This window comes from Magnusiomyces paraingens (assembly GCF_902498895.1).
Source record: "Magnusiomyces paraingens strain CBS 517.90 genome assembly, contig: contig5, whole genome shotgun sequence".
NCBI lineage: Eukaryota > Fungi > Ascomycota > Dipodascomycetes > Dipodascales > Dipodascaceae > Magnusiomyces > Magnusiomyces paraingens.
The window spans coordinates 1220558-1234556 of NW_022474071.1; the positions used below are offsets into that span (position 1 = coordinate 1220558).

General features: G+C 30.2%; 2 protein-coding genes across 2 annotated transcripts; one reads left to right on the top strand and one right to left on the bottom strand.

The window, feature by feature from the left end:
* Positions 1-6115: 6115 nt before the first annotated feature.
* On the top strand, positions 6116-6961 carry SAPINGB_P006049 (uncharacterized protein; the record flags this gene model as incomplete). The annotated part of the gene is made up of 1 exon (XM_032000763.1): positions 6116-6961. One exon carries the CDS (start codon positions 6116-6118, stop codon positions 6959-6961), a length of 846 nt encoding a protein of 281 aa, XP_031856654.1.
* A 170-nt stretch (positions 6962-7131) lies between these two features.
* On the bottom strand, positions 7132-9882 carry SAPINGB_P006050 (uncharacterized protein; the record flags this gene model as incomplete). Its single annotated transcript, XM_032000764.1, has 2 exons — positions 7132-9293; positions 9558-9882. 2 exons carry the CDS (start codon positions 9880-9882, stop codon positions 7132-7134), a joined length of 2487 nt encoding a protein of 828 aa, XP_031856655.1.
* Between the last annotated feature and the right edge of the window lie 4117 nt (positions 9883-13999).

The window sequence follows — 13999 nt, forward strand, 5'->3', positions numbered from 1 at the left end:
AGAGTTAAGTAGAGATGTTTTTACTTTGTTTTGTTAGTTGAATAAATTATTTAATAGTAAATAAAATAAAGAAATTAATATTTTGTTTAGTAAACTTTCATTGTTTTGTTCTAAACAAAGACCAGATGATCATTTAAAAAGGCTGCATTGGATCTGCATATTTAGCTTTCTCATCTACCCAAGTATGAATACAAGTACTTGTATACATCTTTCCGTTTCTACTTAGAGCTTCTATCCGACTAATTTCATGGACTGTTAATGCTCAAGTTGTTGAAATTCTCAAAAACAAACATCATCACAGGTAAACCTCAAAGAATCAAAGCCTTAACTAGAATTGCATTTTATATTTCAACTAGTAGATCCCAGGGCTGAGTTTTTTTTTTTTTTTTTTTTTTTTTTTTTTTTTTTTTTTTTTCATTTTTTTTTCATTTTTTTGCTTTAGAAAACCTTCCACCCCCTTGTCAAATCAACGCAGTAAAGTGAATGCCTCCCTTTACTTGCCACACCCACTTTTCTCAATACTCTAAATAAACTCAAAGTATATCATGAGAAAGATGAAAAAAAAAAAAAAAAAAAAAAACCTAAAGTCTACACACAAACTCCAAATCTTTCCCTAAATCAAGGAGATTGTAACGATACAAGCTTAAAGGTATGAACCTAACCCTTGAGGAATCTTGAAATAAATTGATTTCTTCTTAAACTGTTGCCTGTTTGGGATTTCAGAAACGGTAAAAAATTCCTTTGCCGGTGCACTTTAACCGAAACTTAACTTAAAAGATCGAAATACATGACAATATAATCATTAAATATTTGAAATTTTTTTAACAATCAGATCCTTCTTTTTTTCTTCTTCTTTCCTAATTTTTTTACTGATTTTAAATCTGGTTTTCTTCTTTGACGATAGCCCTTATTCAAAATTCCATACACTATCAAAAAAAAAAAAAAAAAAACCTCTTCGGCTACTGGGAACAAGCAAACGCAACGTTTCCTTTTTTTTTTTTTTCGTTTAAGGTTTTGGCTTCTAAAGTAACTTAATTGAAAGCTCGTATTCGGAATTAATCTCAACCGTATGCACTCATCGGAAGATAACGCTAATCATTTTAGGGCTGAACCAATAATCCTATTTGTTTGTTTGTTTGTTTGTTTGTTTGTTTGTTTGCTTGTTTGTTTGTTTGTTTGTTTGTTTTTATTCAAAGGTTGTAATTATATAACATCAGCATTTGCGCTATCCTTCTTGTCCATACTATATATCTTTTCATTTTCATACTATATATCTTTTCATTTTCATACTATAAATCTTTTCATTTTCATAATAAACTTTTTTTAATTTTGGCCAATAATCCTATCTACAAATCATGTAGCTTCAAATCCTACAGTGATGATAGCTTTAATATCAGCTTCAAAAGTATGTATCAATTAAAATTATAACTGTTTTTTTTTTCATGAGCTTTAAATATTAAATAACTTGTTATTTTTTTTTTTTACAAGACAAGTCCTTTAACAAAACAGTCTGTCTCAAAGATGATGATGATGATGATGATGACGATAGGTTGGTCCAAAATAAAATAAAAAAATTTATAAGCCGCACAGCAAATTGCAACTGATTGTAGCTGATCTTATTTGTAATAACTACGCATAACTCTCAATTTGGATTGGCTAAATCCCAACTAAATTTGTACTTCTTGACTAAAATTTTTGAAGAAATTCCCTTTTATCATGGACTTTTTATATATCTACAACCAATTCTCTTCATTTGAAAAAATCTTATTATTATCAAAATAATCACAAAAATAATAAACAAGAATCATGGCTCTCGTTAGTAAAAAAAAAAAAAAATTTGACTTAAAACTAAACAGTCCAAAGTCTTGTATTTCTCAGGCGTTATTAGGTGCACTTAGTTTGCGTCGGCGTCGCAAATGTCCGCCTTGGGTGCTTGGATTGCTTACGCTTACGCAAAAATACATTTTAGCCAGAGAAAAATATTTGCGCCACTGAAGAGAAAGACCTTTGGGACCCCATATCACCAATCACCAATGAAATAGCTCACAAGATAGTACAACAACAATGCCCAGAACCATTTGGAACATTTAAAGTGCATTCCACAAGGGCAAGGGAATATGCTTATATTGTGAGGTTTATGTATCTAATATCTCATTACAATAACCATATATCAAGAATTAGTGATCCGGGTATGGAATATAAAAGAAACCTTGTGTAACGAGATATTTATGCTAATTTCGTAAATATGCACTGTTTTTTTATTGATTAAAAAAAAAATAAAAAAATAAAGTAATGCTTTTTGTGTTGAATTCTGAGGGGAAGGTATTTTGACGTTTTTTTTTTTTTTTCAAAGGCTTTTCAATCAACTGTCATTAACAAACGATTGCCACAAGACTTGGGATAATTATAATTATGATTGCTAATTATAAGTTGATTGGTGTAGTGTAAGATTCATATATTAGTCAGAAACACGTTAATTTCAATTTATAATTTTTACTCCTTTTTTAATGAAGATTCCATAAGGGTAAGGAATTTAAATATTCTTCTTTTAGCATAACATAGGAATTAAAATGTATGAACAAAGGTAGAAGAAAAGTTCAGTTCAGTTCAGTTCAGTTCAGTATTGATGATACTAAGACATTTAATTAAACAAGTCTATATATTAGCTAAATAGTCTTCATAAGAAATCTAGATTATTATCCAACTACATACAAGTTCATCAAGAAAAATTGGAAAACACTTAAATAATCAATTAAAACGTTTGCTATGGGCGAAGATTAAAATCAAATAAAAAAAAAATCAATAATATCTATAGTCAAAACTGTTATTAGAAAGAAGTTTCATTCCAACTTTTCTATTATATATGGTCATTAGCCGCACCACTACCGAAGACACCATTTTGATGCGGTGCATGTCATACACTCCTGTGTTTTGGTTGGTTGGCATCATCTATAGTCCAGTCTTGGGCCCATTGATTGGTTTTCTTTGACCAGTTTTGGAAAACTGGCTCTTGAAAATTTTTTTTTGATTATTTTTCTGAGTTTTTGGTTCACAAACACTATATATAAATATCCTTGGCCTTCAATATAGTCTTATTTATTTTACGGCTCCTTTGTTTTTTTTTTATATCTTCCAGTTGTTTTTTTGCATACTTAGCCTACGGGTTTCACCAGTATTTGGTCTTGGTGATTGCTGGTAATGCTTTGATGGGCTTCATTATGGATGATATATATTTTGAATTTATTGCACTAATGTGCCACAGCTTTCCAAGTAAAAATCCCCCTATTATTTGATATGGAACTATTTGAGCAAGTATTTCTATTTTTTTTTTTTTTTGATTACTCGAGAACTCGAGTGTCAATCAAGCACCAAAAACTATTAGTCTGATATCCAAATTAGGATATAGAAAATGTACACTTAAAAATTTACCCTTACCCTTATGGAATCTTGAAAATAATTTTAAAAAAACTACATTTTAGCCTATTTGGGTTAAGTTTAAGCACTTAATCAAAAATAGTAAAACAATTATTGATAGCATGCAGCAAAATAATTAAAGTCTAAAAAATGGAATTACCAATTTAAATCTATTAAAGAAAAATTCAACCCTTACCCTTGCGTATTAATTACAATTTCTAGTATGTGAATATTTACCTATGTATGTGTGTGTAATCAAAACTTTACCTAATTGGAATAATTGTTAAACTTAAAATAAAAGCTTAATCATTTTTTTTTAAATTTTCAGAAATTTAGTATGAGAATTCTTTTTCGCGAAAATACACCCATTTGCCATAAAAAAAATAATAGAACCCTTACCCTTCCGGATTCTTTAAATTTTAAAAGTACTTGATATTTGTATAACCCAATTGGGTTAGCTGCTGGACAACAAAAAATCAAAAGGCCCTTACCCTTACGGATTCTTTGAATTTTAAAAGTACTTGATATTTGTATAACCCAATTGGGTTAGCTGCTGGACAACAAAAAATCAAAAGGCCCTTACCCTTACGGATTCTTTGAATTTTGAAAGTACTTGATATTTTTATAACCTAATTGGGTTAGCGGCTCGACATAAAAAGAGAAAAAACCCTTACCCTTGCAGATATTTTTTTTTAAAAGTTTTAAAGTAAATCAAATTTTTATAACCTAATTGGGATAGCTGCTGAAATTAAAAAAAAAATACTAGCCCTTACCCTTGCGGAATTTTGGTTTTTTTATTTGATGTCCCCGTTGGTATACCCTATTTGGCAAGCTAACTTTTGGACTACTTAATTAGGCAATACAGAGGTTCTCACTCATACTCTTTATTTCATGTGCGTACTCAAGCCGGCCTGAGTACATAGAACTTTCCCTATAGGGAAGGCTTAACATTTCAAAAGAAATCAAGTTTAATTCAAGGTCATAAAAAAACTAATTTAATAAGATAAACACCCAAGACTTGAAGTTGAGTCTTGTGAGGAACATTTTTTCAAACTGTAACACTGAAACCTATTATTCAAAAAAAAAAAAATAAATAAATAAAAAGGGTTAACAAAGGGAGAAAGGAGTACAAAACAAAAGTTCTTGGTTTGGTTGGCATACACAACTTGTAGGCATTATTGTGGTTTACGTGTGAAAAATTTAAAACTTAAACGTTCTCATCTCTATGACGTAAATCATAATCGTCATCATAAAAAAAAAAACCAAAATTTATATGAACCAAGCTATTTAATAAAAAAAATGAAAAAAAAAATGAAAAAAAAACGGACTCTTAAAACTACTTTTGAACTATATTACGTCATAATTGCTTTTTCTCTGCTAGAGTACATAGAGTACGACTATGCCAACGTTTACAACTAACTAGCCATATTGGCCAATCGGAGTTTTTTTTGTACCATATTCGGTGTCTGCTCTGCCTTTCCGAGTTTCAATGTTGATGGATTGGTTTGTTAACATATAGCAAACTTTTATTAAACGTTCTAGTTTTTTCGTCATACGCAGGGTTTGGGGCCGAGTGTGCGCAGTGCGTTGACACATCTTCTACAGAGCGCTGATATTTCTGTATCAGGATTCAGTTACAGCATTAATGATGTGTACTGTTGAACTTGCTTTTTAAATAAATTTGGTTCTGAGAAAAATTTTCTTTTGAAAACTTTTGTTTTTTTTTTATTTTTTTTATTTTTACAGACAAAGCTTGACGAGTATTAAATTTTGTGTTTAAATGGAAGGTAGACTGTCAGTTGAATATATATGTTATTTAATTTTTTTATATTTTCCAGTTCAGACATAAAAAAAAAACATCTTCACTGAGTGTAGTTATTGAATTACTATGAAAATAAAAGTGATATATAGTTAATGATATTTTTTTAAACAACTTTAGGAGTAGTCAGTCCACCAATTGACTTGTGTCTGTGTTTATCGTTTCATGATTCACAGAACCGTCAGTTGATTTTCTGTTAAGTTAATAGTATATATTAATAAAATAACAAAAAGCTTAGACTAAGGTTTCAAATATTATTTTGTGTGTACGGATACAAAGTTAGTTGAAGATGAGGATGGGAATAAAAAGATTTTTTTTTGAAAAATAAATCTTAATCTCATAAACATGTGCATAGTTGGTCTCAAGTGTCCTGTAAAAAAAAATTAATAATTAATAAATGAAACGATTTTATTCCAGCATCAAAAAATACATTTGGATCTTGTATGAAAGATTGTTGAAATTTTCTAGTAAAGTAAGCATCAATCAATGTTAGTGAATCAAGCAAGCTGACAAATCTCTCATCATCCAAGTCTTATGACCAAAAAAAAAAAATCACATAAAAATTAGACTAAATTTTAAAATTTAATGTTTATTTAAGTGATTTTGAATGGCTTGTCCTTTTTTTTTTTTTTCTTTTCAAAAGTTATTTTTCAATAAACATTTTTAATTTTTTAAAATAAAAGATTGAAATCGAAGGTTCCATTAAAAAAATTACATCATTTCTTACGTAAACAATCGATTTCTAATTTTTTTTTTTTTTTTTTTTTTTTTCATCAGTACTTCAAATCTAATATTTCAAATCATTTCTATCCTGATCTTAAACTATTTCTAAACAATCATTCATTTATTCATTCATTCATAAACTACCAACTACTCTAAACCATGTTTAAGAAACGTAAAATTTCAAAATCTTCACTTTCTCAACAAATTTCAGTAAGATCTAAAGACTCAGAACCCTCTCCGGCAAAAGAACCCCACCCAGAACTTCAAGATGACTTGCCACCGCCACAAGACGCGTTAGATAAAAATTCAGATCCAATCCAAGACTCTGCCAACAAACAACAAGACGATGACGACCCATCAGAGCCTGTGGTAAAACGGCGGCGTGCCAATAATACACGTCCAGTATCTTCATCTTCATCTTCCTCCAAACCCAAACTTGCATTCTCGGATTCTCAATCAACCTCATCCACTTCATCATCATCTTCTTCCTCCTCCTCCGTAACCACCACCATATCAACAGACCCTCCAGTGGTGGCAAGATTTGGACCATCACGAAAGCTAGCGGCTCAGAATGCTGGGGTTGCAGGAGCTGGTGGTGTGCTCACAGATTATGCGCCTGATGTGTGTAAAGACTATAAGCAAACAGGGTTCTGTGGGTACGGCGATACGTGCAAGTTCTTGCACATGCGTGAAGATTATGCTGCTGGATGGCAGATTGATCGCGCGTGGGCTGCACAGCAAAGTGAACGGGCGGCCGGCGAAAAAATAAGAAAAGAAAAGGGAGAAGAGGAAGATGAAAGCAAAGATAAGCAGCAGAGTAACGTGGCGACCGTGTGTCCGGTGTGCTTGGGCCCGCTGGCGGCGCCTGTCATTACTAAAGAGTGTAGTCATGTATTTTGCGAAAAGTGTTTCTTGGCCGAGTTTAAGAAACGACAGGAGTGTAAGGTCTGCGGCGAGTCTTTGAGTGGTGTTGTATCGCCATACCGTCCAGCCAAAATTCAATAAAAGGTTAGATGTGAATTTCATTTGTACAGTATAAATCAATAAATCAAATAAATATAATGCACAATTTTTTTTTTTTTTATTTTTCCATCTTGGTAAAATATGTCTATATATATAAAAAGGAATAGCCTAACAATCATTTACTTATCTCGTGAAAATAAAAAAAACAAACTCTATAGCTCCCAAGACCTCGTTGATAATACTGAGTGCCGGAGCAGTGCACTAATGTCTTGGTTTGTCGGTACAACATGCAGCGGAACCTTGCATGAAAATGCTTCACAAGCTATTGTTTCTTTAGCCACTGCAATAACACCCTTTGGCGACACGCTCACAATCTCCATCACAGAGTGAGGGTCATCGGGAATGTGCTCCAAGATATCTTCCGGCACAAATGTTCGTGCTGATGCTGTTGCATGTTCAGATGGTGGTTGCTGGTTACTATTACCCGATGCTTCTGCTTGATCATGATAGTTTGGTGTTGGTGACTGTTGGTCCGCAGACAATTCAGATGTTGACGTTGTTCGTTCATGGTTAGAATTTGAGTTGCTGTTGCCAATGAGTTCCGAAACCATGGGTGGAGCCGCTGCAGGACTTGTAATAAAGTCCATTTTGAGCACCCATTTGAGCGCAATTGCCGATGTGCTAAACTGTGGTGTAGCTGTGGCTGGGATAGTAAATTCAAAAGCCGTTTTGGCGGCTGCATATGTCGACGTTGTTGCTTGTGAATACACGCGCCTTGTGAGTCCAGAGGTATCGACGACCGGAAGCTGTTTTTGTTGCCGCGATAAATCATTGTTGTCATCATCGTCATCATCATCTGTATTTTCATTAAATTGCTTTAGTACATCGGGAGAAATAGCTTCTTCAGTCTCGAGAGCTACCGTAACATGGAAGCATTTCAGCGCTGCTCGCGCAAAGTCAACCGTAAATAAAACACTGTCGCCGACCCGGTACACTGCTTTTGAAAATGTAATTGCGGCGATACGACGCCCGGCACGGCCGATATCGTAGCGGGTTTTAAGAGGCCTCGCTGGTGGCTTTGTCTGCTGAAACCTTGTAAAATGCTCAATGTTATTTCGCGGATCGTCATCATCTGAGATTGTTGCCGAGCTTTGCATAACTTGAGAAAACAATGGTGCGACAGGCGATTCCGGTGGCTTTATATTTGGATGTTTTTCATTGGGGGAAGAAGTTATTTGTGATGAATTTTGGTCTTTGTGCGCATTAATTTCGCGTAGCATTTCAGCCACGTACAGTTCAAAATCGTGACGGGTATTGTTGCCTCTGTTGCCACGTTTGGAATCATTATTTTTGGTACTTGTAGCCTCGAGCTTAGTGATATAAGCAGCAGTGGCTTCCTCAGAAGAAATTATATCCAGTGGAATTGATGCAACTAGAGCATCATCACGTTGCAAAACTATGGGGGCCTTTAGGTCATGGGTATATTGTAGGCCATATTTGTCAATGTATGGGAACACTCTGAAGGGGACAAAAGTAGTTTTAGGAACTGGCATGCCACGGATAAGTTTCTGGGTACCAATGACCAAGTTATAATGAATTCGCAGAGACTTTGCGCGGCAACTAGGCGGCAGAGTTTTAGGTAGTGGAAGCTTATAATAAAAAACACGTTTTTCACCGGGCGCGAGTTTCAGGTCTACGAAAAGTAGTGACTGTGGTGTTGAAAAAATCGGCACTGCATTTGCCGGTGCAGGTCCTGTATTGCTGAGCGCAATGGCAGATGAAGTGCCTTGTGCTGTTGGAGTGGTTGCTCCGCTGCGCATGTTATTACCGCCGATTGGGGTCATGACAGGACTTCGAGTGAGCCCATTGTTACCAAACGATCCTGCACGGACACGGCCTGGTAGATTTCCTACAGGCGAAACACGTGAGTTCATTGCTTCTGCATCTTTGACCTGGAATAAGCTTCCGATTCCAGACGCAAGGCCATGTAGGAAACCTGTTTGTGGGGCTGGTGCGTAAGCGAGACCAGATGCGCCAACAACAACGCCTTGAGTTTTGGCATGTGCAAACTGTGAAACATCCACCAGCTCATCATCAACTACAAAGTAGCCCTGGACTTGGGCATAGCCCATGAGAAGACTGGGGGTAGCCACAGAGTGCTGCGGTGGTGACGCACGAACGGAGCCAGAGCGATGGAGTCCACTGTTGGAGATTCCAGTAGCAGCAGTAGTTCTTGCAGGAGAATGTGGGTGGACGGAACCTGCGGGTAGTTCTGGCGAGCTTGCACTATTGTTGAAGTATAGGTCGCGGAAAGTACTTGCGATTTGGACTGATAGTTTTCTTCCGGGAATATCCCATTGCGAGTCATCATTTGCTTGTAAGGAGGGGGAGGTTGTAGTAATATCTTGGGATGTATCATTGGTGATATTATTATGATTATTATTATTATTATTATTATTATTATTATTATTATTATTATTATTATTATTATTATTATTATTATTATTATTATTATTATTATTATTATTATTATTATTATTATTATTATTATTATTATTATTATTATTATTATTATTATTATTATTATTATTATTATTATTATTATTATTATTATTATTATTATTATTATTATGGCTACTATGGTTATTATGATTATTAAAATCTCTAGATGAATTGCTCGATATAGGTGCCTGAGCTAATTGTGTATGATTCCCAAGGCCCTGATCTGAAAGATTTGCAGAAGTTGATGTTGGAGGTGGAGGCTGATGATCTGGTGCTGGTATTGGGGGTTCTGGGTTGCGGAAAGTGATTTTAGCAGTGAGGGCTTGGCCGGCAAAGACGACAGGCGAATCGAACGAAACGTCGACGACAATGGGCGTTGATGATGCAGCGAGCCGGGATGACGAAGATGGTCCGAGAGGCGACGCTGTACGGGAGATATTAAGAGACGAGCGCCGGCTCATTGAGTGGTTTTGTCTATGCTTGGATTGAAGATGCTGAAGTGGTGAATTAGTGGAGGTTTTGTTGTTGGTATGGAAAGAAGGCAAAAGTCAGTAACAGCAAATAAAAAAAAAAAAAATACACGTGTCACGTGTAATAAATATTATTATTTTAATTATAAATAACAATACAAAAGAAAATTAATGGTCTCTGGCGGGATCGAACCGCCGATCCTCGTGTTTACAAGGAAGTTGCTTGTGTATTGGCACGATGCCTTAATATAATAAGATTTAAAGGGTAAAAAAACAAACATCAAAAAGGATATATATATTCTTATTTAATAATAAATGTAGTTACAGCAATAATTGTTTTAAATGTCTTTCATATTATGAAAAATTTCAAAAATACAAAATATTTCAACTCCACGCTTATATCACCTTGAATCATATTAAAAATATTGACAACTTTGACAACTTAACCATGAATATTCTAATCCAAAGAAAATTTACCTTTTGAAATATCGTAAAAAATACCAAGCTATTTTTTTTTTTTTTTTTACATTTTTTAACTTTATAATCTACGTTATAAACAGTGCTATATACTTAATATTTTACCGCTTGTATATAACCAACTGGGCCAAAAGACCTGAAAAAGTAAGTTACCATGGCTATATAAAGGCACGGGGCAGTTGCTTGTAAAAAAAACCCAAAAGATTTTGGAGGATGGTTAATTTTTTGTTGATATATTTATTTTAAAGTAGTATTAGAACTTATTAGCAAGAAATTAAGGTTGAAATATTAAAGTTAAAGTAAAATATTAATGAGAAAAAAAAAAAATAAATAGTTATTTCTAGTAAGAACAAAAAAAAAAAAAAAAAAAAAAATAAATAAATAAATAAAAGAGATAGTGTTGATGTTGATGATAAAGTTTTATAACCTTTGAAAATAAAAACAAAAAAATTTAAATAATTGTTAAATATTGCTTATACTTATATTTCTTAAAAATATATATATATAAAAAAAAGAAACAATTATTGGTAATTTTGAAGTAAAAACAAAAAAATTAGTTGGATTTGTTATTTTTTTTAACTTTTAAATTTTTTTTAAGTATTACCGAATCATTATTTTATTTTATTTTTTTGAAAAAAAAAAAAAAATTATGATATATCATAGTATTTGTTTTTTATGTAAAATAATATAAATTGAATTTTTTTTTTTTTTTTTTGAGTAAGTATATTTAAGAAAATATAAAACTTTTTAAAATAAAAATAAAAATTGCTCAAAAAAGATAAAAATGAAAACAGTAAAGAATATCATGATTTTTTCAAAATTTAAAATTTAAAATATAAAAAAAAAAAAAAAAATAATTATTATAATTCTTATTTTTTTGATCCAGACTTTTTATTGATTTCTAAAGTCCTTTTTTTATAGAATGAAACTCATATATATATATATATATTTGCAGTTTTTTTTTTTTATTTTTTTTTTAGGGATATTTCTTGACAGGCTTTGATAATAAACTTTAGTTAGTGACAATAAACAGTAATGTGTGCATGTGCTTTTCTGGTTAAATTAAAAGATTTATTATTGTGGGGGGGGGGGGAAATATAAAAAAAAATATAAAAAAAATAAAAAAAAATAAAAAAAAATGACTTTAAATTTATAATTATAGAAAAGAAATAAAAATAAAGAAAGAAAGAAAGAAAGTTCAAATTAATTGATATTGAAAAATATTTACAATTTTATAATCCATAAATAAAATAATAATAATAATAATAATAATAATAATAATAATAATAATGAAGAAGAGTTTTTCTTCTTTGATTGCTATAAAAAAAAGAAGTACGTTTGAATTTTCAGAATAGTAAAAAAAACAAATAAATAAATAAAAATATTTTAAAAAAAAACCCCCCCGTAATAACATTGAAAGCAAAATAAAAATAAAAATAAAAATAAAAAATTTTATTCATTTCTTTCTTTCTTTATTTCTTTCTCTTTCTTTTTTGGCCTAACCAAGGTTCATCAAAAAAAAAAAAAAAAAAAAAAAGAGAAACTTTTTAAAAAGGGTTTTTTATAGATGAAGAAATGTTTTTCTGAAACGAACACAAAGAGTGAATTTTATTTTTTTTATTTTTTTTCTTAGAGAAAGACAGCAACAACATTAATAATATAATTAGAAAGTGAAAAAAAAAATTATTTATTTATTTATTTTTATTTATTTATTTGATTTTAAATTGATTTTGTTTGTTCGTTTGTTTGACTATTAATGTTTTAACTTTATATTTATTATAATAATTATGTCTTCTATACAGAACAAAGCAATTGTTTCAAAAGAAAAGAAAGAAAAAAAGAAAGAAAAAAATGTCTTTCTTCTTATTTTTTCCCCCCCACTATATAAGGTGGAATAAAAAAAAAAAAAAAAAAAAACGTTTGATAAGAATATAAAAAAAAAATAAAAAATAAAAAATTTTTGAATTTTAATTTTTTTTTTTTTTCAAATATCATCTTCTTCATCTTCTTCATCTTCATCATCGTCATCATTATCATAGTTTTTAAAAATAAAGTTTATTCAAATCAACTTTATTTTTAAAAACTAAAATCATTTATTTTTATTTTTTTTGTATATACATAATCATCCATTACGGAGTATCTTAACTAAATACGTTATCATTATTATTATTATTATTATTATTATTATCATCATCATCATCAATAATCTTTTTTTTTATTTTATTTTTATTTTTATTTTAATTTATATAATACGTAGTACCTTGATATTATTTTTATTTTATGTTTCCATCTAATTAGTTATTTAACCCAAGTTTACATTCCAATGAAAAAAAAAAAAAAAAAAAAAAAAAAAACAGAACTTTAGGATTAACAACATTACAACATTAACAACATTACAATTCATTTTTTTTTTAGGGGATGAGGTTTGTTTTATTTAAGATAAAAATCTTTATAATTATCATTTTATAAAGAATAAAAAAAATAATAATAATAATAATAATAATAATAATAATAATAATAATAATAATAATAATAATAATAATAATAATAATAATAATAATAATAATAATAATAATAATAATAATAATAATAATAATAATAATAATAATAATAATTATTATGATGACAATTATCTACAGTTTTATATATATAATAACTTCTCATAAAAAATAATTATGTTCTCTATTACTTGTTATTTGACCCCCCCTCATATCAAATATATATTAATTCTAACGGGGGATGAAGGTATACATGTACTACACAGCCTACATTCATTCATTCATATTTATTCATTTACATTTACATTCACATACGCAAAACAAACAAACAAACAAATAAATAAATACAACGACGTTCACGAGTTTAGACTTACTTAGAGATATTATAGTTTTTTTTATATAGCTTGTTTAATAACAAAAAAAAAAAAAAAAAACAAAAAAAACAAAAAAAAAAAATAAAAAGAAAACATAAAAAATCTAGCTTGGAAATTGGCTCAGTTTCTGGATATACAAGTTATGTAGTACCTTCTTCTTTTTTATTTATTTATTTATTTATTTTTTTTTTACTTTTAATATAAATTTATTTTCTTCTTATATATATAAGTAATCTTTTATTTTTTATTTTTTATTTTTTTTCATCATATTAATATAGATAAATATAAAGCTTTAATTTATACTCAACTACATGTTTTTTTTTTTTTTTTTTTTTTTTTTTTTTTTTTCATCATCATCATCATTATTATCATAAACATCAACTTCTTCTTCTTCTTCTTTTTTTCTTCTTCTTCTTCTTCTTGTATAAATACAAATGGTCCGTTTGTTTGTTGCCCATCGTCATCCCCTAAAAAAAAAAGGGGGGGGGGAGGAGGCAGAGAGATTAAAGAAGGGGAGAGGGAAGGGGAATGATGAGGTGGTAGAAAGACTCAAATCAATCAATCAATCAATCAAAATAAAAAAAAAAATAAAAAAATAAATATTTTTGATAATGGTAGTAATACATACAATAATAAGTATAGTATAGTAAGTAAGTAAGTAAATCACGATATGGCAAACAAATGTAAACAACCACCAAAGTACTTTTTAATAATAATAATAATAAAAAAAAAAAGATCTTCTTATAATTATAGTGGTAT